This window comes from Corylus avellana, chromosome 1 (genome assembly GCF_965113065.1).
Source record: "Corylus avellana chromosome 1, dhCorAvel1.hap1.2, whole genome shotgun sequence".
Classification (NCBI taxonomy): domain Eukaryota; kingdom Viridiplantae; phylum Streptophyta; class Magnoliopsida; order Fagales; family Betulaceae; genus Corylus; species Corylus avellana.
This window is the reverse complement of record NC_142490.1, coordinates 26,372,703-26,398,811: the sequence shown is the minus strand read 5'-3', so window position 1 is coordinate 26,398,811 and position 26,109 is coordinate 26,372,703. Positions and strand designations below refer to the sequence as shown.

Below are 26,109 nucleotides of genomic sequence, written 5' to 3'. Positions count from 1 at the left end.
TTTTTTCTCCGAGCAACATTACCATACAAGATCTACACTTCCCAGATAATCGCTTAAAAGAAACAGCGATTGATTTCTGTTCAATTTTCCTCTTCGCTAGCTCCCACTCTCTCTCTATTACACACACAGCGACAGATCGTTTCGCTCTCTCCCTTCCCAGAATAGAAGAAGAAGAAGAAGAACAAGGAGATGTTGAAGTTCTTGAAGGGAGTAGTGGGTGGATCTGGCACGGGAATCAAAGATCTGCCCTACAACATCGGCGACCCTTATCCCTCTGCTTGGGGCTCCTGGACTCACTTTCGTGCCACCTCCAAGGTTTCACACCACATCACAACTTCTCTCTCTGTCTTTTTCTCATGTGTGTGTATCTGATCGATGATTGTGTAGTTAGGTTTTGATTCGGGGAAATTCGCTGGTTTTAGAGGGCTAAGGGATCTGGTGCGTTAGTGTTCATTGATTTGCGTGCCTGAAATTTAGTTTCTTTTGTAGTGTTTGTAATGGGGTCTAGAATTGGATTGAGTGTTGAAGATATTCGTGGAGTTTAATGTAATAATTGAATGCTCTCAATATGTTTTGGACTTTGAGTACGCTGGAATCTACTGGATTTTGTTTCGGAGAGTTAAATTACGAATGAATTCTTCTGGGAGCTACGGATGACAATGAATTCTTGGATCTTAGAATTGGAATACTTTAAAAACTATTGGTTAGATGGTGCTGGCCTTTAACGTTGTTATGTGAGGGTACATTGATTGGTTACAGTATTAGCGGGGAAGTGAATTTTGTATTTTACTTGGTGAATCTTAATCCAGCTTCGCCATAAAAAGGTTTTCTCTGACAGTATTTGCCGTTATTTCTGCAAGTTGAAATGTCCTTCTGCTTCCTTCCAAGCTTAAAGGCTGGTTTACTGTTTGGGTGAGGAGAGAGAAATGGCATATGTGCTGATTCAACTGAAAGATTTTATCACTGTACTTATTCAAGGATTTGACCATACTAGACAGAGAGGGATCTGGGCATTGTGCGACTTAGTGGTCTTCTGTTCCTTTGATAAAAACTTCTCTTTTCCAAGATGGAATGGAAGGTGCTAGCTTTATAATTATGGATAGGTTTTTTGATATATTCATAACCATTGTTAACAATAAAACACTAGGAAAGGGCCACATGTGGTGAAATTTTTTTGTTGCCTTTGGAGAAAGGAGAAGTCCAGCTCCTATTAAAATGGGAGTTGTAACTGGAATGAAAGTTATCATCCATGAATATTGACATGCATATTCCGTGAAGATATATATATATATATATATTTTTTTTCCATTCTTAATTAACTGTTTCTGGTTTTACTGTTTCCTTCCATTATTTGAACATAACATAGCTTAAATCCTAAATTGCTCTGCAGTTTACCGTGTAGTGTTCCAAATATTGAGTTGATTGGTTGAGATTTGAATGTGATATGACTATTACGGAGCGAGTAAGTCCTTATGGGGGTGGTGAGCCTATGGATGAATATTAGGAGAGATTGGGGAGCTTTCTCCAATTTTGTTTCCTATAAGGTTGGGGACAGTTCCCATATTCACTTCTGGCATGACACTTGGTGTGGTGAAAGGGCTCTAAAAAGCTCTTTTCCATAGCTCATAACATGGTGGCTTTGGTGTCAGATTACATGGATCTTCCAGTCCACACATCCTTTGGAATCCTAGCTTCATTAGAGCAGCTCATGATTGGGAACTTGAATCTCTAGATTCTTTTCTTACTCTCTTATACGCCGTGAACCCCCTTCCGGGAGAAGTGGATAGTATGGTGCGACTCCTTCTAGCCGCCACGGCTTTGCGATGAAGAGCTACTATTCTATTCTACAATCAGGTGAGCATAGTTCATTCCCTTCGAAAAGCATTTGGAAGGTGAAGGCCCCTCCTCGCATTGCTTTCTTCTTATGGGTGCCGGCTTTGGGTAGAATTCTCATAGTGGATAATCTCAGAAGGCGGGGATTCCAACTAGTTAACCGGTGTTGCTTCTGTAAAAAGGATGAGGAAACTATTAATCATCTTCTCATCCATTGTGAGTCTACTGTTGACATCTGGCACTTAGTTTTTAACATCTTCGGGGTCTCCTGGGTCATGCCTAGTAACATCCTACAGTTTCTCCAATGCTGGAGATGTCGAGGACGGGGACATCCCAAAGAGGCTATTTGGAAAGTTATTCCCACTCTCTTTGTGTGGAGCGTTTGGAGAGAAACAAATTGACGTCTCTTTGAGGATACTGAGACCAATTTGCTTCGCCTTAAATCTTTGATTTTGAGATCTCTTTTGGAATGGTCTATTGTATATGCTTCTAACTTCCCCTTAGGGAATTTGGTAGATCTGGTTTGTTTTCTAAACTGTAGTAGCAGCTAGGGCCTCGACTCTCTTGTATACTCTTCGTGCACGAAGACTTTGCCCTTTTTTCAATATACTTCTAATTATTCATTAAAAAAAACAAAGAAAAAATTATGGAGCTAGTATGCATGTGAAAGATTCAGAGTATTCATAACTCCAAGGGATTGGCTTAGGTGATAAGAATTGGTCTTGGTGGCATTCCCATCAGTTTAAGGTTCGAATCTCCTTGAGTGCAAACACTTCCTTGGGGCCAGCCCGTTGGCGCCGGAGTATTATTTGGTCCATGTGGAGGTACATGGGTTTGAGGTTTATCCGACAAGAGTGGATAAGAGGGGTCTTTGTCATAAAAAAAAAAAGGAAGAAAGATTCAAAGTATTCATGTTCATTTAGTGTGGGTTATTCACTCAATATATTGTCAATCATTATCTGTCTATTGGATTTAAGGGATTATTTATTACAAACATGGTACAACTTGTTGAATTCTGGGAAGTAAAAATGCCTTTTTATTATTTTTTCTGCATTATTTTCTTCATTAAAGTTGATGTACTTTGTTAATTCTGGCTCAATTTTCAGGATGATGGGTCTCCGGTGTCAATATTTTCTCTTTCTGGGAGTAATGCCCAGGATGGACATTTAGCTGCTGGTCGAAATGGTGTCAAGCGTCTCCGCACTGTAAGCTTTTAGTAGCTATGGCATTATCTTTAATTGGATGCTTATAAGTCATCATCCCTTTGCAGTTTAACTTTTTGATTGATACTTTGATTTTCCTAACTATATTTTTAGGAACATGATGCAATGTGGATGATCTGTTTTTCAATCTCAAATAGGTTAGCCCACAATCAGCTTTCATTTGTCAACAGGCAGTTACCTCTATCATTTGTAGAGGTTTCCTATTGTATAAGTGCATCTGGAGAGGTTGTATGTGACATTTAACTGCATGTTTGTGTCTCAAAACTTCATCGAAGCAATGTTCTAATTGCATCTGAGCACCGCTTTATATTATATGATGTTTGAGCTCCATGACTATAGGCTAGGTTTGCATTCTCCAAAGCTGGATTCTGCCCGACGGGGACGGGGGGCAGGGGTGATAATTTTTTTTTGATAAGTAATAAATCAATCCCCAAGTACACTAGAAGTATACAAAATGAATCACCTAACTAGTAGGGGCAAAACGAACAAGGAAATCACTCAAATTAATTGATAGAGGAGGCACATACGCTGCCGTCTATAAATACAAAGTTTCATAGATCAATAATAAATTTCCCCCAACGTTCTCTCTCTGTCTTCAAAACACCTATCATTCTGTTCCTTCCAAACACACCAGAAGAGGCACGTAGGCACCATTTTATACACTGCAGCACTCCTAGGCCTGCCAGAAGGACCACCAACAAATAAGCAGATCAACAACACTTATAGGCATAACCCATAAGTGTTCATTGCTCCGCATACAGTTATTATTGCCTCTTATAGAGCTTTTTCATTGTACAAATGCATCTGGAGACTGGAGAGATTGTGCGTTATGTCAGACAGCATGTTTGCGAGAGTTCTCAAAACATGATTGAAACAATATTCTAATTGCAGCGAAGCATTCATTCCTATGATATGAAGTATAAATTCCCTGATCAAAGACTAGAGTTGCATTTGTTAGGGCTGGTTTAGAGTGGTGGATATTTTCTCTGACCCGATTAGTTGTTTGGAAGTTCCTGAATCCAGAGGGTTGGTTATTTACTTTGACCTGTTTAGTTTTTTTAGAAATTATTGAGTCCAACACAAGTCATTCATACTGAAAGTATTTACTAAAGATGTATAATTCAATAATCTGATCTAGACATACAAATCCGTTTTACTACTATTAACTGCTGATAGTGCCAGACCAATTGATATCCTTGCTTAGCATAACTAATAGAATTGGTTCCCCTGCTGCAGTTACAATTGCATAAATAAAATGCCTTTTAAGTACTTCACCTTTGGAGTAGTACGATATTTTTATTCCTCCTTGTGGTTGAGAGAATGACTTATTAACGAAATTGAGCTTAGCACAACACACTCAGCGAAACTTTTGTGGAAAAGTTATTCTAATCTTTGGAACTTTGGAAAGATATTCAAATCTTAAATTTGGTTTTAAGAGTCATCTTTTGGGGTTTAACTAATTAAGCTTTGATAATATTGGCATACTGAATTTTCCTGCCTGGTTAAAGATTGTGAGGATTAAAAATTTGAAATGATATGATTTAACTTCCTGCTGAAGCAAGTAAACTCTTTATTTGGGAGAGTCGGTGTTTGAGAGAGAAACATCAAGACATGCAAAAGCATATAATTTTAAAATTTGGTGACGGTGACCATCTCTGAGGTAAGGTGTAGGTAGGGTCTCTATTCTCCACCTCTTAAGAATTTGTTTTTTATCCAGCTATAATTGTTGGGAACCATACTTGGGGTGTGAGAATTAGATTCTAGTTATTCCCCTCCCCACACACACACACTGATCCCTTTACACATGGATAGTAGCGTTCAAGAGCCTGCCTGTTTCTAATATCTTTGAGTTTTTGGAGTTTTGTTCTTTTTTCTTTTTTCTATGCATTAGGGGTTTTCTTGTATACTTCTTGTGTATTAGGGTTGTGTCCTTCTGCATTTTTAATGAATTTGAATTACTTACAAAAAAGGGTTGAAATCCTCTTAAGAACATTTACCTTGGCCATTTATTTCGAGGCATCTCTTTGTATATTTGCCAATTGAAGTTGATTCTCCTCTTTCCCCCTTCCTAGCGTGGAAAACTGTTTTTAACAAGCTTCCAATCTGTGACTTAGTGTATGTGACAATCCATGCTTGGCTCTTAGACTTAGATATGGATGCTAACATCTATCTTAAACTACTTGTGGACTTCTTAAACTCTCATTAGAATCTTCTTTTGTATCATGTGCTACTATCTATTGAAGTTTTTTTTTGATTCTGTGCGTACTAGCAGATAAAGCTGCTTTTTCTCTTTTTCAGGTCAGACACCCCAATATTTTATCATTTCTTCACAGTACTGAGGCTGAAACACTCGATGGTTCTACTACTAAGATTACTATCTATATTGTCACGGAGCCTGTTATGCCACTGTCAGAAAAGATCAAGGAACTAGGTTTAGAAGGTACACAAAGGTATGGACAATCTAGTCAGCTGGATTTATTTTAATTATTTCCACGCCTGCCACTCCTGACTGGATCAACTACATATTTCTTCTATGCATAGAGTAAGGATTGAGGCCCTTCATTATCTGATTGCATATGGAAAATTTGGGGAATTTCTAACTATTTTTTGACGAGTATTTCACTCACATGCACATGCTAGAGCATTATGGTTTCTTTTGCTCTCGTGTTAATGACTCATTTCTATTGTTGTTTGCTATAGATTTCTCTTTTTCTTTTAGCATTTCTATTTAGTTAGTCTGAATCTGTCATCTTTTTGTTGATTTGTGGTTTGGCAGTAGATACACATCTTTTGGTCTCTATGTATGATGTCAAACAAATAGAATTAGGGCAGTTGTTTGAAGCATCAATTGTCAAGTGGTTGGTGGACTTGATTCATTTTGACTTGTTATAATTTAAGTTGGTTACAGGGATGAGTATTATGCATGGGGACTGCACCGGATAGCCAAAGCTGTGAGCTTCTTAAATAATGATTGTAAACTTGTAAGTAACCTTAAGAAGACTATAGTTGTATCGTTGATCTCAAACATATAGATATGTGTTTTTGATTTCTGATTATATATATATATATATATTTTTTTTCACTTCAACTTCTCCTTCTACCTTTTTCTATCTCTCAATATGGAGTTAAATTTTAATCTTTGACTTTGACTACTACAGGTTCATGGTAATGTTTGTTTGGCGAGTGTTGTTGTCACACAAACTTTGGACTGGAAGTTGCATGCCTTTGATGTTCTATCTGAGTTTGATGCGAATAATGAAGCTTCTGCTGGACCAATGCTGGTAATATGTGTTTGGATGTGATCCCTTCATTGCAAATTTTCCTTGCTCTATGCAAAAATGTGCATCACCCTACTTTTGTGAACTTAAGCAAAATTTATAAACTGTTTCTAGAAGCATAATTTAAAAGTCCTGCACTGGTTTTTGGGGGGGGGGGGGGGGGGAGGAAAACATGAAGAGGAAACTTTGTTAGTTATTAAACTTAAAAAGTGTCCAAGATCCTTTTTTCCTACCTGCTGGTGCTTCTAAAAGAGGAAGTGGATTGTTACTTGATAGGACTGAATTGGGCCTGAGGAGGCTCAGAGTGGATGTTGTTGAGCCAAAGCCCAACCTAGCAGCCTAGCAGGGAGGGTCCAATCTACCCAAAAGTCTCTTGTTGGTGCTCAAGATGTCGACCCGATTTTTTCGGCCCAAAATAATAGTGTGAAAGTTAAGAGGTAAAGGCCCGTTGTCTTTTAATGCTACCAAGGTTGAACACCTGTTTTGACCTAGACCCAAACCCACTCTTAAGTGGAAAGTGAGATCGGTTGTTGGGGCCTCGGGCCTCCTCATCGGGCTTGGGTGCAAGTTCAGGCTTGGGCATTCCTTTTGTCCAGCCTGCTGGGTCATCGGTAGTACCAACACAAACTTCCGAAGACTATTATTCATGTTGGAGGGGATCTGACGGGGATTCAAAGTGTCTCTCTGGGTGTTGATTCAAAGAACTCTTTTGTTGGCTGTTGCTTCCAAAGGTGTCGATTTCTAACATCCAATCGCCACTGCCTCTCCTTGGTGCTACAGAGTTGAGTACAGAATTCGTCGGCATTGACCCAGTTGTTGGGTTCTCTGATCTTTATTTGGGGGTTGCTGGGTTTTTGGAAATGGGTGTGCTTCCTAGCCAAGCTGTCAACGATATCTTGTTTGATTCTCAACTGGGCATTGCTGGTGGTGTTGTAAATGCGAAGGCTTCTTATTCCATAACAACCAAAGCGTCAATGATGAGATATTGTAGTGGGTGATTGATCTTAGAAAGGTGGCAAGAGGGCCATTGTTTTGTGTTTGAACCCTCGGGCTCTTTTTTCTTCTTTTGACAAGAGGTAGGGGGAAGTTTGCAGCGTGGGTTAGGAGCAGGAGCAAGTGCGGTTGATCCAGTTGGAGTTAAGCGAGGTAAGGAAAGGATTGCTCTAAGATTGCTCATGGTGATCCAAACCAACCTCTTCTTAACTAGTATGAAATCAGTGAGAAAGTTACCTCAGGCTTTATTGAAGTTCCCTCTTTGGTTGGGCATGAAGAATAGACCAATTGCATTGGCGATGAGGAGCCCTCACATCTGGAACTGGAATTTTTTCTCAGGGGAAGATCCTGGTTACTGTGAGTTGTTGAATTTTCGTCTCTTTGTTGTAAATGAAGAACCAGGTTCTTTCACACCAAAAAATTCAAACTGGCTGATTTTAGTCATTTTGTAGGGTAGGGCTCTTATGTGGAGTTTGAAAAAGAGCTAATGGCTTTGTTCACTGCCATTGAAGCGAGCTGCCACTAGAAGGTTCCATTTTGATCCCCTAATTCTCATTCGGAGTAGGTCAATAGAGGCATACACGAATTAGAAAGAGTATCTTCTTTTATTAATTATGATCTTAAGGGAGGTTACTTTAGCAGATGTAGGTAAGGGAAGGGGTTCATCCTGTTCTTTATGAAGCCTAAAATCATGTCTTGAAATGTTAAGAGGGTTGAATGAGACGGATAAATGTATGAGGGTCAAGAATTTACTCAGAGAATGGAAGGCCGACGTTTTATGTTTACAGGAAACTAAACTAGAGCATCACTTTACAGTGGAACATCACCTTTATCAGATTAGTGCATGACTGGGAGGTGGATTTGATTACCTTGTTCTTTAACCTTTTGTATTCTCTTAAGTTGAAACGAGGTGGTGAGAATAAGATTTGTTGGATTCCTTCCTAAAGGCGGGTTTTTGAGGTCAGGTCTTTTTACAATGCGTTGATTCCCCCCTCCCGCCGATGGCTCTCCCTTTCCTTGGAAGAGCATTTGGAAGAATAGGTTCCTTCGAGAATGGCGTTCTTTGTATAGATGACAACAAGATTCTAACTATGGATAATTTAAGAAAGAGATACATCATAGTGGTGGATTGGTGTTGTATGTGTAAGAAGAGCAAGGAAACCATTGATTATCTATTGCTCCATTGCGAAGTAGCTAGAGACTTGTGGGAATCAACCTTCCGTCTATTCGGGATAGAGTGGGCCATGCCCCAACGGGTGGTGGAGTTGTTAGCAAAAAAGCAAAAAGTATTAACACAACTTAAAACACAAAACACTCAATTACTTTCAGCTTTATGTCACAACGTAACACTTTTTTTAACCAAAAAACAAAAAGCACCCTTTTAGAAGTGTTAACCAACGAACACGTACTCTCCATCTCCAATCAACCAATTCTTCATAAAATGACAAAAAACCTAATAGTATCTACCTTCTCTTCTGAATACTTGGAAAAGTCCAAGTGTTTTCTCCTTCCAAATGCATTAGATGATGCATATGTGAATGCCAATTCCAAATCAAACTAACTTCTTCAGTGAATTGCCAAATTCCCCTTTCCAATATGCCAACATCTTCTTAACTATGGTGGATATATAACATAATCCTGAACTAGAGAAAAGGAATGACCACCGTTCTTTCCCAATGGAGCAATGAAAAACCAGATGATCCACTGTTTTGCCACTAATTTTTGGATATACTAGACTAGTCCAGGACAGAAATTTGCTACAAACCGTTTTGTAGCAAATTCCTACAAACCGGTCTAATAAGTTGACAAGTGTCTCTAAACATGTGAGAGGCACATGTATTTTTTAATTAACCTAACATATGTTTCAGCCGTTAACTCCACTCTCTTCTTCTCTCAAACCTGTCATGGATTTCTTTCTCACTCAAACTGGTCATGAAAGTCCAAGAGTCTCTCGTTCAAAGACATAGGATCGACTTCGGTTCAATACCGAATTCTCACGATTTTGCTAAGGATGTTGCACTGTCTCTCTCTCAAAGACATCGAAAATTGACAGCCATAATTCAAAGATGCTTTTAAGATTCTGGGAGAGAAATAATTGTTGCTGATTACACCTAGCGTTTTGGTTGATTTGCCTAGGTTTTATTCCTTGTTCCTCAAATTCCTTTTCTCAAGCATGGGTTTTGCCCAATATTACTGCATCAAGACCCACATTTAAAAATGTCTGGGGTACCCATTCCCACCAAGAATTATGCATCTGCAACCCTTTGGTACTAATCATTATCTGTTTCTTTTAAGACTTTCCTCAAACACGTTGGCTACACTTGAATTTCTTGGTTAAAAATTCCTGCATCAATACCCGAAGTGGGTCAGTACAATCTGCAAAGCAAACACATACACAATTTCCATTTGGAGTACTCATTTCTCACGCAGCATGGTTACTACCCGGACTCGCTGGATAAAGAAAATGAAGACATTTATGCATTAGGACGCAGATTTCAGGGTAACCCAAATAAATCTTTGGTGTATTTGATGGGCATGGTGAATTTGGCACACTCTTCGAATTTCATCATTGATAGGTCGGTAGGAATCCACAATTGGTTTGAGGGAAGAAGAGAGAGTGACGTAAGGTTGGTGGAGAGTTAACGACTGAAACATATGTTAGGTTAATTAAAAAAGGCATGTACCTCTCACATGTTTAGAGATACTTATCAACTTATTAGACCGGTTTCGAAGAATTTGCTACAACTGGTTTGTAAGAATTTGCTACAAACTGGTTTGTAGCAAATTTCTATCTACTAGTCCACTATTGCTTTTTGCACTTTATTAGGTTATCCAATAAGGCTGCCAAACCTTTTTTTTTTTTGAATAAGTAATCAAGATATCATTAAAAGCGTAAGGCAACCCCCGGTACAAAGGAAGTATACAAAGCTACCTAGGTAGAAGGGTAAAAAGAACAAGAAAATCATGATAACTAATCGAGAAAAAAAAAAAAAAAACAGTTGTCCAAAGATACAAGGTGTTGAAAAATTAAGACTTAATCTCTTTTAAAGTCGTCTCGCGGTCCTCAAAACCTCTATAATTCGTTTCCTTCCAAAGATACTACAAAAGACACGAAGGCACCAGCTTGCACACGACAACACTCCAAGTGTAGCTAGCAATCCACCAATACGCATACTAATTGACTATTTGTTTAAGCATAGCTCAAGACAACCAAATTGACTGAAGAAAACATTCCAAATGGCACATGCAACCTCATAATGAAGCAGAAGATGGTTCACAAACTCCCCATTCTTTTTACACATACAACACCAATCAACCACAATGATGCGCTGCTTTTGGAGATTGTCCATGGTAAAGATCTTTCCTAAGGTCATTGACCAACTGAAAAAGGCCATCCTCAACAAAACCTTAGTTTGCCAAGCACTCTTCCAAGGAAAACGGAAACCATCTTGGCAACCCATGGCACTATAGAAGGATTTAACACCAAACAACTCTTTTTTGGGAGGGACCTACCACAGCTTACCCTACCCTTCCCGTCTCATTCTCGTTAAATACAACAACCCGAAGAATGAGGCTAAGGCTTTCACCTTCCAATCATGAGCCGCTTTATCAAAGCTCACATTCCATTGAAAAGGCTTTCTTAAGGGCCATATCCCTATACTAAAGATCAAACATTGGAGCCATCTCCCACCTCAAATTTGGTATGACTACTCTGCAAGACGTTCCCCAGCTTCTGATAATATTCTTCCATAAATCCACCCTTTACGCCCCAAAAGGCTCACTAGAACACAATTGTTCCCATGAACTTCCATATTTAAAGTCCACTACCACTCTTCACCAAGCCTATCTCTTAAGCCCATAGCGTTAGAGCTATTTAGCTAGGATAGCATGATTGAACCTCAGCAAGTTCCTAATCCCCCCCTCAAAGATCGGCATACAAACCTTGGACCATCTCAACAGGTCATATTTGAACTCTTCACCTAGCCCACCCCATAAAAAATCACGTTGGAACTTCTCAATACTGTTTGCAACACTCGTAGGGAGAGGAAATAGAGACATGGAGTACATAGGTAAGTTGGATAAGGTGCTCTTGATAAGGGTAATCATACCACTCTTAGACAAATACAACATTTTCCAACTAGTCAACCGATTTTTTGTCTTCTCAATAACACCATCCTATATATGCTTGGCCTTATAGGAAGCCCCCAATGGAAGATCAAGACATAAGAATAAGCTCCATAAATTGCGTAGATGATTTGGGTTGGCCCCTCAAAAAAGTAAGGTATTATTAGCAAATAGAAGATGTGAGATATTAGTCCCTGTCCCCACAAAGAAGCTAGACAACAAACCTCCACCAATTGCAGCTGAAATCATCCTATCCAACGCCTCCATCACAATGACAAATAGTAAAGGAGACAAAGGGCCCCCTACCTCAAGCCACGAGGGTTGCTGAATAAGCCTATGGGAGAACCGTTCACCAAACCAAGTGCACTGAGGAAATATAATGAGCTATCCAAGAACACCATTTCCCTCCAAACCTGTACCTTCTTAGCATGTATAGTAGAAAATACCAATTAACATGATCATATGCTTTTTCCAAGACCATTTTACAAATAACTCTTGGTTCTCCATATCTCAATATGCTATCAAGGCATTCATTGGCAATAAGAATAGGATCTAGAATCTGTCTACCTTGGATGAATGCATTTTGTGACTTAGAAATAATCTTCTACAACACCATCTTAAGCCTGTTTGCTAGCCTCTTAGCAATAATATTGTAAATACTACCCACTAGACTAATCGAGCAAAATCCTTGGGGTCGACAGCCCTTGAAATCTTTAGAATGAGGTCGAGGAACGTAGCATTTAGGCTTCTCTCAAACTTATCACTAGCATGGAAAGCACGATCAAGTGAAGAAAGCCTCTTTTGGTGGAACATTAGCCTGCCAAATACTTTTTAAAGGAAATGTTGAGCCTATTCCCCTGTTCAACACCCAATATTAGATTTTAACCTTGATATCCTTGTTCCTAGACGATTCAATAACATCTTATCATCCTGATTCGTACAAAAATGTTTTGGGAACCCAGATTTTAAGATGCACTAACGAAATGAAACTTCTCATCAGACCAACCCATATTAGCCACTGTTGCATCTTATTGCATAATAGGAAAAAGTTTTGGGAACCCAGATTTCAAGGTGACCTCCCCACATCAGAAGTCATGCTGTAACTGAACTTGGTTACCATCCTTTACGTCAAATCCATTGAACTTGGAGAACTCAACCCAACCAACCTTAATGAACTTTCTTAAAGCCACCTTATTTGAACCCTTAACTTCTGCAGAGCATAACTGATCCCAACCATCCAACCATCCCGCAGTCCTGAAAGTATAATTCCTGCAACCTGTAATTTGTCTGTGAAATCTTTATTTCTCAAGAGAAAATATTTCACTGAACCATAAAACTATAATTTTTCAAGTTTTGCTTCCTTAAACTCAACTTTATTATTTATATGTTGGTATTCCTCACAGATAGAATTTGTCTTGCTGTTACTGAGATTTTTTCTTGGTCTTCCTTTGTACACAGTGGATTTCATGTCAAAAGTTGCTTTTTGAATATTGGATTTTGGATGTGTTTTTCACATGTTATTTATTATATCCCTTTCAGCCATATGCGTGGCTTGTTGGAGCACAATACAAATCGACGGAGCTGCTAAATTCTGACTGGGCTGTAATCAGGAAATCTCCACCATGGGCCATTGATTCTTGGGGCTTGGGTAAGCCTCTCATAGTTCCTTTTGTCTGTAGAAGGAAATGTAATAGTCAGTTTGGTACAACGAGTTTGATCATAAATTATCTCTTAATGTTTCACTGACATGATTGTTGGCATACATGTTTGTCAATTGTTGTTGATGTAGCCCTTGAAATAGTGGGCTGATTTGCATAGATGATACTTTATTTGGTTTTAACATATTTTCTTGCATTTAAGTTTGATGAGATTGCTGCTTCATGTGAAATGGATCTGGCTACCTTAGATTATGGTGATGACAGAGGATCATCTCTATTCAATATAGTGATAGTCATCGAGGCCTCATTGCTTTGGAGGCTTATCTCTATATGCTTCCAGTTTTGTAGTATGTGCTCGAGTCTATAATTAAATCTTGTCAATAGATTATTTTGGTAAGTAAATAATTAATTAAAAAAATAGAGACATCCAAGTAAATGGGATATGTACATGAGCGTCCCTAACGAATTACAATCAGAAATTCAAACATTTAATGAAATCAAGAAAATAATCAATACTAGTTTATGAGAGAGTAGCAATTTTGAAGTTTGTTTAGTCCTGCTATTATCCTTGTGCTTGTGCACTTGGATTGCTGAGAGTAACTGATCTGAACTACTTTGTTGACGTACGTAAATTTAAAAGCTTCGTTAGCTGTTGAATCAGTCATGTCTTATTGCTTGATTATATATATATTTTTTTCTTTGGTAGGCTTCTTTAAGCAATCTAAGTTCTGTTTTTATTGACAGGCTGTCTTATACATGAACTCTTTTCTGGCATGAAGTTGGGCAGAACAGAGGAGCTGAAAAACACTGCTTCCATTCCAAAGGTTAGTCTTTTATAGTTAGGAACAACTTGGTGATGACTTATTGTCTACTTCTGGAGTTTAATATTCCCCCACTCCCCCCATCCAGCCTTTCCAGTCATTACCTCACTTTGAAGTAACATATTTATCATTGTGTGTTCTAGTGTGCAAGCGTATTTTTTGGTTGTTTTTATTTGATTTTCATTTGCATCTGTCTTTTTTCTTTCCTCACAGTCTCTGCTTCCAGATTATCAGCGGCTTTTGAGCGCCATGCCTTCTCGTAGGTTGAATACATCAAAGCTTATCGAAAATAGTGGTGAGTTGTTAAAATTTAATTGTATTTGATACTTTTGGAGAAACTTCCTTCCTTGTAGATGCTGTACAATGTGCCTCATGAATTGTTATAGCACGTTATCTAGATTTTTTATTTTTTATTTTTTATTTTTTCCTGATATGATTTTATGTAATTCTGTATATCTTGATATGATACACCAATTATATGATTTTTAATTTTTTTGTGTGTTTATTTTGTGTCATAAGATTATGGAGTAGAACTGCATGTAACTTTATTTATACAATATGACTATTTTTGTTTCCAGGTTCAGCTGGTTTTATTAAGTGCTCATAGAGTTGATATAGAACCATATGGGTTATTGACAATTGGCTGAATTAATTGCTTTTTTTTTTTTTTTATTTAAAAAAAAAAAAAATTGTGGCTAATGTTGGGGTTTTGGTCGGTGGTGACTTCTTTATACTTTTCCATAGGAATAAGAGAGAGGCAGCTTCTTCATCAAAAGATGGGATTGAAGAGGCTTTAATTTGTGGGGAGATCTTACTAAATATATATATTTTTTTGATAAGTAATTGAAATATTATTAAAAGCGCAAAGCGTGACCTAGTACACTTAAAATATACAAGAAAAACACCTATTTAGAAGGAGAAAATGGAACAAAAAAAATCATTAAAACTAATCAGCAAAGGAGCTAAAATCGCAACTGTCCAAGTATGAAGAGAATAAAAACAGCACTTGAGCTCCTCTAACGTCCTCCCTCAGTCCCTGAAATTATGTTTGTCCTATATTGTATGTTTACAATTATTTTTGTGGGAGTTCCAGAATATTGCCAACTTTGAAGATTCAATGTGCACAATTTTAATAACTTTACTAACTTACCATTTGTTTTATTTTGAAAACCTTTTTTTCATTTGCTATATTTAACTCTACATCAAGGAGGGTAATTTTGAAATTTGGTGATCAAAGACAATGTATTAAATGATGTCCCTCCAAAATGATGGATTTTCTAAGGTGGACAAATAATATCGACTGGAGTGAATGAAATGAAAGAGGAATATCATAATAGCTTTATCAATGAAGCTAAGGTAATGATTCGTAGTACTAAAGAGAGATAAGTTTATCTTCAAATGGAAATTTGTTATGCGTCTCTGCTATTCCACATGGGAACTTTTACTTAAGGTATTATTTACTTTATGATGGTCTCAATTGTTTGTAGGATGTTATTGTGTATGCTGCCATATGTAATTAAAAATGTATCTTTGTACGTTTAAATATTGGGAAATTGTCAAAATAGCCCCTTTTGGTTATACTTTATCAATTAGCTCCATGGATTTCTAATTTTATCATTATGAGATTTTTGATACTTCCATCAACTTTTTAACAGAGTACTTGGAAATTTCAATTATACCCTGAAGGAAAAAAAAGAAAAAGAAAAAAAAAGAAAGAAAGCAAAACAAGAAAAAATGAAAAGGGAGTGGGGTTGGGATGGAGTGCCTCCTTTTGTTTTGCTTTTTCTTTGCCCTTTTCTTTTGGCATTTTTTTTTTCTACAGGGTATAATTTGAATGTCACAGGCATTATTTATGTAAAAAAATTAACAGAATATGGATAGAAGCATCTATTTGATGCTACCTCAGTGCATAGGGAGCTAATTGATAAAATCTAAAACTGAGGGACCTAAAACCACAAGGGGGCTACATTGATATCTTCCCTTAGACGTTGATGCTGTCAATTGTTGGTGATTATGTATATCGATCTTGATGAAATATACTATATGAAGAATCGTTTTGTGTTTATTTGTTTATCTCTTATACTTCTGCTGTAGTGTTGTTTCTTGAACTTTCTTTTCTCTGTCATTCTTTTCCTCATACTATGAAGTTTTTCAACCAATGGATTTGCAGAATATTTCCAAAATAAGCTATTGGACACAATACATTTCATGGAAATTCTAAATTTGAAAGATAGTGTTGAAAAGGATACCTTCTTCCGCAAGCTTCCGAACTTAGCAGAGCAGCTTCCTCGCCAAATTGTCTTGAAAAAGGTGCGACTTGGAAATGCTAATGTTATATGTCAACTTGAAATGTAAAATATATGTTTTAAACGTCAATTTATGCTTTTATTTTCTTGTTTCTGCAGTTGCTTCCTTTGTTAGCTTCTGCACTTGAATTTGGTTCAGCTGCTGCCCCTGCTTTGGCTGCATTGTTGAAAATGGGTTCCTGGCTTCCGACTGAAGAATTCAGTGCGAAGGTCTTACTCGCTTAGTACTCTTACAGTGCCCTTATTTCCAGATGTGCATTTTGTCTACAATATTATTATGCAACCTTTTTTTTTTTTTTTTTGAAGTGTGGAGCACTGTGCCTCTTTTTTCCCTCCTTTTAAGTGTAGATCTTACTCTCAGTTGACTCAAGTTAATTTCTTTCTTTTTTTATCTAGGTACTGCCAACAATTGTGAAACTCTTTGCCTCCAATGACCGAGCTATTCGAGTTGGTCTCCTGCAACATATTGATCAATATGGAGAACCATTATCGGCACAAGTTGTTGATGAGCAAGTATGCATTCAATGATTAAAAAGTGATTGTAATGTATATTTGTTATCATGAAAAATTCAGTTACTTCTGTTGGAAGCAAGTCCTGATTATGTTATTTAATTTGTATTGTCAATATGTAAATTCTACAATTTCATTTGGTGTTTCCAACTAGGTTTACCCTCATGTTGCTACGGGGTTCTCTGACACTTCCGCTTTCCTTCGGGAACTTACTCTTAAATCCATGCTTGTTCTGGCTCCTAAGGTACGTGTATCATATTTTTTGGTTTTAAGACTCCTGATTCCTGCGGTTTTCTGCATATAGAATTATATATGAAAACCACTCTTGATGTGATGAGAATTCTTTAATATATGAGGTTGATAATAACAGTAATTCTGGTAATTAGTGTTGATTTGTTGCATTAGTCACGTTTTGTGGTGGTGAACAATGTGAAGATCTATGATTCAATTCTACCACCATTGCTACTTGAACTCATGCAAAAATTATCATGTTAACAGTTCTTCGTCTCTTAGAACTTTCCTTGTAGATTAAACCATGTCAATGTGGAGTGCGTCAATCCTTTATGGAAGTGTATTAGGGATAGGAATTCACTTATACTTGACAACGTCAATCAGGTAACTTTTGACATGCGAAGCAAGCATAGCTGGCCTAGTGCTTTTGAGGGTTCTTGTTCAATTTCTCATTGCAAGTAACCATATGGGTTGGGTTTAGGTTGACCCTCCTATGCTTAGCAGGTCACTGGACTATGTTCTTGATTTAGCATCTTAATGAGAAAAACTTATTGATTTATTTATTATCAAATTAAACAATTAAGAAGGTTTTATGAGCAACTAATAGAATAGTTGATAGAATTTATTCAGTCTATTTTTATTGATATATGTATTTATTAAACGAAATTTTGAGCTTGGAAGCACAGACCTAGACAGGAAACAGTTAAAATACTATACAGATACTGAGTTATGACAATTCTTTAAAAAATTAGGATTCAATGCGGTTGGGGTACATCAATTAATTAAGAATTAAATAACAAGCAACGCATGGAAGCCAATTGTCGGGGCCCTTACATTTCCTACTACGATTGCCATCAGTACCTTTATGGGCTCATAAATTTTTTTCTGAGCAGACTCTTCAGCTGAGGGGCATACTACTTGGAGTTGTGAATTTCATGTTCCTCGTAGGTTTTGCCAAAGAAAATATTTAGATTTCTCTAGTGGTCATTCTTTTGTTTTCTTTTTTGTTTTTTCATGGAATTAATAACCAAGTCTTATGCTTGGGTGAAAGGGGGAATTATTCAACCAATAGAATAAAAATGTTAATAGATAGAATTTAAAATTGCTTTGATCATTTTCTAGTTTTAATATGATAAAGGAGATAAGCCATAAGTTGGTTGTTGAGATATTAGGTTCGGGCTTAAGCTATGTGAACACTAGCTGCATTGTTCCCCTCGGCTTTGAAAAGACTTTATCTGTAAACCCTGTTAGTGGTAGAATGGCTGATTACCAGTGTCTTTGTCCTCAAATCCTACTCCCTTCGTCACATTATTATTGGCTCAATTTGTGCTTTTACTTGTTCAATAATGTATGCCTGTATTCCAAAAATCAAAGCATTTATTTTCTTTGCTTTCCACAGTACCCATTCTTCACAAAATTCATTGCTTTTTTTATACAACAGTTTTGGAAAGTTATTTATTTATGAAATTTTCAAATGATTTCATATTGATTGCTTTTTCTTAAATTGTCTTCATTTATCAAGGCACTCATTTTGGGATGGAGTGAGTGTTAGTAACGATTCATTTTAGCCTTTCTCGTAACTTCCATAAATAGCAATATAAAGCAATGGCGTCCTTGACTTTCTAACTCCCAGGATTAGCAGTTGTTTCTTGGTGGAGACCTTACGGTTTGGTCACTCTTGCAAGCTGTCTTGCATCATGACACTCCTTATGGGTGCTTGCCTGCTTGGTTCATGAGTAGATTAGGGTGATTTGAATTAAGTTGAATGCACTTTTTCAATCGTAGGGTTAATGAAAGAGTAAATTAGAGAAAGTGTAGGAGAAGAGGATTATTCAACTAACCCTACTTCCAACTCAGAATTATATATGTATTTCGAGAATAACAAGAAAAGTATGGTATACATATTAAGGACAAGATGAAGGACAAAGGGAAAGCAAGATCAAGGAATGAGAAAAGACATGATTGTTTGTGATTTGATGTAGAATATGGACCTAGATGGAAGCCAAAACGGCAGAGGATCAATAATGCTGACCCCACTCAATGTTTTGTTGTTTTTCGCTAGTTTATTGCTGCGATCGACATTTTACTGTAATATTTACTGACAAATAATGTAACATGCTTCTGTCTTTTTGTTTTCATCTTCAGTCTGCATTTCATGGTGTCATGGTTGTTTGCTGTATTTGTCTGTCATTTTAAGATATACTTTTCGATCATTTGTCATGAATGACAGATAATTATTTGTGATTTTAAGTCATTTCTATTTCACTTGTAATTGCAGCTTTCTCAACGCACTATTTCAGGGTCACTATTGAAGTATCTCTCCAAGTTACAGGTAATTGCTTCAACCATTTGTATAGAGAAGTGAAGCCTAGAAAGAGTTGGTTGTAAATTTATAGTTTAGGCTTCCCGTTTAAGTGTTGAAGTTTGATTTTATTGATCATTAAATGCTTCTGTTGATGTAGTTGATGGCTTCTTTTTCTTTTGATGTGCTGTATGTTCTCAATTTTATAAGCCTTACAGGTTGACGAAGAGCCAGCAATTAGAACAAATACTACCATTTTACTTGGGAACATTGCAAGCTACCTAAATGAAGGGGTTAGTATCAGCAAATTGTCACTTTTATAGTTTTATTGATTCATTTGCATCCTGAATAACTTGACATTCTTGTTAGATATGCTCACTCTCAAATGGCTTGTTTACTTTCTTTTATAAGATTGTATAATTGGTCCTTCTCATCGGTCCCAAGCAATTTTGTTTTTTAGATTTTCCTTTGTGTGAGTCTCAACTGATGGGTTCAAGTCTACAATGCAGACAAGGAAAAGAGTTTTGATTAATGCATTTACTGTTCGTGCATTGCGTGACACTTTCTCACCTGCCCGGGGAGCAGGTATTAGAACTCTACATTGTGTTGGTCTACGGCTACTCTTCTACCTAGTTTTTCATAAAATTCTTGGTGTAAGCATATTTGTGTGTTTTAAACTCATCTTCTACTCTTTATGCGTTCAATGTTCAGTAACTCCAACTATTGTTGTACCATTTAGTTAATTGCGCTATTTAAAATTTTGTTGTGGCAGGCGTCATGGCTCTTTGTGCAACCAGTTCTTATTACGACATCACTGAGATTGCAACTCGGATTCTTCCAAATGTTGTTGTACTTACAATTGATCCTGACAGGTTAAGTATTCTTCAGATGAATGGCCTATATTCATTTTTTCCCCTTCATCTACATGTTCAAGGATGTGTTTCTTTTGTGACATGTTTTTGTTCCTTCAACTATTTTTTTTTTGTCTTATTTTTCATCAGAGGGAGAAAGAGGGAGGGGGGGAGGTGCTCCCCTCTCCTTCTGATGGTTATACTTAGCAACTTCATAGCTTCTGTAGTTTTCGAAGTTGGTGTTGGTTCTGAACCAGCATTAAGGTCCTAGAATATGCCTTCCTCTTTCCTCGTGGTAAAATATAAATTTCTATTCTAGAGATGAGGCAATACACAAAGGCACTCACTAAAGTTTGTAATGTGCCAGCCTACCACATCTTCTTTGTAGCATTCCTCACTATTAGTAGACTTCCTAAACCCCATTGCCTTCCTTAAATGTAGAGAAAATCCCCCAAAACCCACATGCAGCAGATTTCCTTTTCCTTCCCTAAACCAAGGGAAAGCTACAGTGCTACCTATAATTTATTGCAGCACTTTAGCTTCCATTATTCTTATTTTATTCAAAAAAAGCTTTCTTTTTTCCTCTCACTAGCATTGATTTGAAAGAATATTTAAACGGTATATAGAAAGGATAAGGGAAGCTATTGGTGAAGTATATTTGAATAGTGAAGTAAAAAGTAGTTTGATTCCCTAAATTTAAGGAAAATTTAAGAGAAGCTGCTGAGAGTTAATGATTTTTCTTTACCTTTTCATTTGCTATTTTTAGATTCGTTGTATATTCAAATATGTACATGGATATAGTGTATCCTGACCTATTTGGGCTACCTATGGATATGCTGTTTAGCAAACTGAGAATGAAGAAACTTGTATGACATGTACTACACTTGAAAAGGTGTGGGTCGACAAATTAGTGGTCCTTAAATTATCTAGTTTAGGAGATGAAAACTTGATTGAGTGATTTTAAGACCTCATTTTTGTTTATCGGTACTATTAACTTAAGATTATTCTTATTGGGGATATGTGTTGAATTTCAACAATGGTAATCTCAAACCCCACCCCACCCCTCCCTTTTTTTTTCTCTTTCTGGTCTTTGATCTCTATGTTTCTAATCTCGAGGCTGTATGTTCCTGACAATGAGCACTTGTCTTATTGTTGTTCCTTAAATATGCTCATCATCTGAGCTAATGTCTTGTCTTCTTTGTTAATTTTGAACAGTGATGTGCGATCAAAGGCATTTCAAGCTGTTGAACAATTTTTACAGATTGTGAAACAATACCAAGAGAAGGTGTGTTTTTAAATTCTTGTCACTTTTGATTTGAAGCACATCTTCTGTTTCTGAATCTGCATGTAGATATTTGATAAGAAGAATATTGCTTGAATGTGTATGTAGCTTATGTTTAGTGACTTTCACTTTTCCCTAAATCAATCTTATGTATTTCCTTTGACATTCCATCTGTTATGGAACACTTGGTTGAGTTATGGTGTGTGACATTATGTTTTGATGGCTGTTGTATTACAAGTACCTTTACTGACCATGGCATCCTTCAAGCTACTGTCTTTTGTAGCAACTCCAGCATCCCTATTTGAAGAACAGTTCTTGATTCGAACTGATCTGAGGCTTATTGGTCCTTGCTTGTTGGATTAAAGTTATCTGTGCTTAAAAAGAAAGACTTGAATTTCTTAAATGAGTCTGCAGCCTTCTTTATTTTGAAATGGGGTTTCCTGCCTTGACCATTTTGTAATGTTGTGTTTTTTGATTAGCTTATCATAAATGTAATCTTCTTGGTCCAATGTACGAAGGCACATATTCTAGTTCGGACTTAGAGTGAATAGTTTATGGCTTGTGCATTTATAGTTTTGCTGTTGATATTGGAAGTAATATTTCTATATTGTTCCTTCTTGTTATTCCTTTTCCTCCCTCTCTTTTCAGTCATTCGTTGTTATTACTTTTAGCTTTAGTTTTTATTTTGAAATAGTTGAATCTTCAGAGAAGTTCTGAGATTTGTCCATCACGCTGATGTTTCGTTCTGCCCCATTATTTCATATTATTTTATGTTGATTCCCCCCTAATTGTTCCTTTGTAGGCAAATTCAGGAGATACCACTGGAGCTTCAGGCCTTGGAATGCCATCAATACCAGGAAATGCTAGTTTACTTGGGTGAGTAAATTAGGGCTTTTTAGTGTATGTGTCTGTGTGTTTCTTTCACGTAAAAGGATACCCACAGTTGGGCCAATTTGAGGTTATTAGTTCACTTGAAATTATTCCAAGCTGCTGTCTTTTATGTGAATGGATAGTAAGAGCACATGGGTGTAACCGTCTTGTATAATAATTAGGCTTTTTTTTTGAAAAAAAAAAAAAAAAGGGTAAACTCATAATTGGGACATTTTTTCTTTGCACTTCCTTTTTTTTTTTTTTTTTTTTTTTAATCTGGAATTTTTTTTTTTACCATTTTTTTCATGGCATTTAACTGAGTCTATTGCTTTTATTTTTTGGTTGTAAATAAAAAAAACACTTAATGGAAACGAAGGCATTTTATAGATTTAAGTAAATGACCTCATTTCTATGTACTTTATGCCATTTTGGGGGTTATACAGTTTTAACATTTTAAAAAGAGCAACTCGTGCATTCAGATTCAATTGTAAATCACATTATTGTTTTCAGAGGCTGTAGGACATCAGATGTCCAAACATGCCCACAATTAATTAATCTTCATTTGTGCCCTTTTTTTTTTTTTTTTTTTTGTAGATTCAATTGCTTTCGAACTGTTCTATTATTACATCCACATCTGATACTGTTCTTCCATATGTGGTTCTCAATTACGCATATTAGAAAATGCATCTTTACCTTACTATTGACTTGAAATGCATGTACCTATCCAGATGGGCCATGAGCTCCTTGACTCTTAAGGGCAAACCTTCTGAACAAGCTCCACTTACTTCTGTGACTTCAAGCACACCTCTAACTTCTACTTCTTCCGATGCCAGCTCAGGTAGGCAATGTGTTTCTCTTTATTGGCTTATTGCAAATCTGGGTTTTTTTTATTTAATCTCTTTTTCCACTCAAGCTTACCTGTGGACTATTAGATAGACTTACCTTGAATTACTGGATCAATTTTTTTGATAATTTTAAAAAAATTTCATGGCAAAAGAGCTTATTCTGGTTATTAATAGAGCCATAAAACCTGCCTTATCCAACTTTGTTAATTGGAGCTTATGTTGTCTCTGTCAGACTTAAAAAAAAAAAAAGGTAAATGAATAAATCAAAGCCTGGCTTGTGGATATTTTACTAATTAAGTGAAATATATTGCTTAATTATTTTGGACCAACATCGCTTATAAAAAAAAAAAATTATTTTGGACCAACTTTGGCTGCTTTTGTATTGTTGGAAGAAAACGGGCGCAAGTTGGTAGAGAAAGGCTGACTTTAAATTAGGAATAGGGTAGAGCAAAATATGTTAATTATGCTCATTTTGTATTCTTGTTAAAGTTATGTTTACACATTCTGGCACTAATATTGGATGATTCTGGCACTAATATTTACAAATGCGCTATTCAACAGTTAATAATATTGATTTTCTGTGACAATACTAGTGATGGATACTCCAAGTACAGCACTTGTCCATGGGAATTCCTCAGATTTTGCTGATCAACCCATACCTGAATCCCCTACATCAACGGATGGCTGGGGAGAACTTGAAAATGGAATTCATGAAGAGCATGAAAGTGAAAAGGATGGATGGGATGATATTGAACCTCTTGACGAGCCAAAGCCGTCACCAGCTCTTGCAAACATTCAAGCAGCTCAAAAGCGGCCAGTTTCACAACCTGTGTCACAGCCAAAACAAGGTTAGATTATTCTTTCAACTTGTATTTGCTAGCAGTTTGGTAAAAGTGGATTTAAGAGTTGATTGGTTAACCCAAATCTAGCCCATCCTGTCCAAGACCAGAAAATTTATATATTGAATTTCAATAAGCATGCTTGATAGATATGTTGCTAAAACATCTTCAAGGCCTGATCAATTGATGGCCTTGGTCTTCAGTTGGTTGGTGTAGCCCCACCTAGTCCAGCTTTGAATACATTGGTTGGTGGTGGGGAATCTGATGAATGTTTAAAGTACCTCTCATTTTAGAAGTGTCAATAAGCTTATGTCATTTGGCATGACTCGCATGAGACATGTTGACTAAATCAATTGAAATCTTGGCTAGGATCGTCAATTTTAACTTCGAGGATGTTCTTGGTAATTGCACTAGACTGTTTCTTGTCTAGATATATAGCCAGCTTATTGATTATCTACTGAATTGATTAAAATTTTGACTTTAGAAGTGGACAAATCTTTTGTTTAATGTGCGAACCTCCCAGTCATAAGAGCTGACTTGAAGATAGGATAGCAAATAGCAACTATAAAGCTTCTACTAATGTGTACTTGAAGATCCTTCTCATCTCTTGTGCTCACATACTCCAGCAGTGATCCTTCTTATATATATTTTGGTTCTGATTGCTTTTATTGTTTGATTCTTCATTCAGGAAGTCTCTTAATGGTAAACTTCTTTTTCTCTTTTTCTTTCCTTCAGTTGCAAGCTCACGACCAAAAAATACAGCAAGGGTGACCAAAAACGACGACGACGATTTGTGGGATTCCATTGCCGCCCCTGCTCCAAGGACGGTGTCAAAACCTTTGAATTTAAAAAAAGCTGCGACAGCTGATGATGACCTGTGGAATGCCATTGCTGCTCCTGCACCAGCTACTAGGGCTCAGCCTTTATCCGCTGGTAGAGGTCGAGGAGCCAAGGCTGCTTCTCAGAGTTTGGGTGCACAGAGAAAAAGCCGGCCAACCTAATCTGGGATAATAAAATACATAGGAAAAAAACAGAACAAAAGGAGTAAAAGATTTATATTTGTACAAGTTTTTTACTGTTCCAGTGATTGTCTGTCACATTAATATGAAACGGATCCATGTCAATTAGACGACATTATTTGATTTGTAATATTCTTTTTTTTATTTATTATTATTTACCTATTTTTTGGTCCAATAGAGACCCTATTAGCCCATGGGGTTACTCAACAGGAGGTAGGGGTTCGTATTAGTTTTTTGTATGTAGCAAGCCGATAGTTTGGGCTTTTTTTAATTTTTTTTTTTTCAAACGTGAAAGCGACAGAATATTCACATTTTGATTGGAGATTACAAAGTGCAAGTGTTCCTTATGTGAATGATATTTGTCTGCCTTTCTTTCTTTCTTTTTTTTTTTTTTTTTTTTTTTACCAAATTACTGAATTGGTCATTGGGATTTGGACTTGTATAAAATTGATCATTGTGAACCTTTGATACAAAAATTACCTTAATGATCATTGTAGCTAATCGATCATTTTGTAAAATTGTCTTTTACTTTTTGGGAGTTTTTACAAAATTACATTAATATCCTCAAATTTTTTTTAATAAAAAAAAGGGGGATTTGGCCGGTGCCCCCAAGGGGGTGATCAAACTACCATGAAAGGAAGGCAATGATGGTGGTTCAATCATCTAAGAAGTTGGTCTCTAAAGATGGGAGGTCATCTCCAAAGGCCTTTTGAGGTGATTTGTCTACCCTCTTAAGTGAATGTTTGGGGGATGGTTGAGCCACTCTTAAAGGCTTTTAGGATGATTTTGCTACTCCAAGAGGTTGAGGTTAATTTTGGGATGATAGAACCGCATCATTTGGGGGATGGTTGAACCACTCTTAAAGGCTTTTAGGACGATTTTGCTACTCCCAAGAGGTTGAGGTTAATTTTGAGATGGTAGAACTGCATCTGTTATCTCAAAAAAAAAAAAAACAAGAACCGCATCTGTTTTTTTTTTTCTTCGTTTCTTTATGTTTGGAGAATATACATTTGTCCTCTTCAAAGTTTACAATGTTTTTCAAGCTTTAAAAAATTATAATGTTTCTTTAAACTACCTAATACTTTCACTTAATACCTGTTAGAATTTTCTATTAAACTTGGAC

The 26,109-nt window shown here is 36.7% G+C and overlaps 1 protein-coding gene across 1 annotated transcript; it reads left to right on the top strand.

The window, feature by feature from the left end:
* CTEXP (kinase family with ARM repeat domain-containing protein) lies at positions 1 to 25,138 on the top strand. Its single transcript, XM_059582271.2, has 21 exons — positions 1 to 315; positions 2,940 to 3,038; positions 5,355 to 5,506; positions 5,965 to 6,037; positions 6,215 to 6,337; positions 12,992 to 13,100; positions 13,855 to 13,934; positions 14,145 to 14,226; positions 16,102 to 16,241; positions 16,337 to 16,447; positions 16,634 to 16,750; positions 16,902 to 16,991; positions 19,257 to 19,310; positions 19,499 to 19,573; positions 19,790 to 19,865; positions 20,053 to 20,152; positions 21,347 to 21,416; positions 22,216 to 22,289; positions 23,012 to 23,121; positions 23,722 to 23,976; positions 24,703 to 25,138. The coding sequence occupies exons 1-21, from the start codon at positions 190 to 192 to the stop codon at positions 24,966 to 24,968; spliced, it is 2,382 nt and encodes a 793-aa protein (XP_059438254.2). The 5' UTR covers positions 1 to 189; the 3' UTR covers positions 24,969 to 25,138.
* Positions 25,139 to 26,109: the final 971 nt, after the last annotated feature.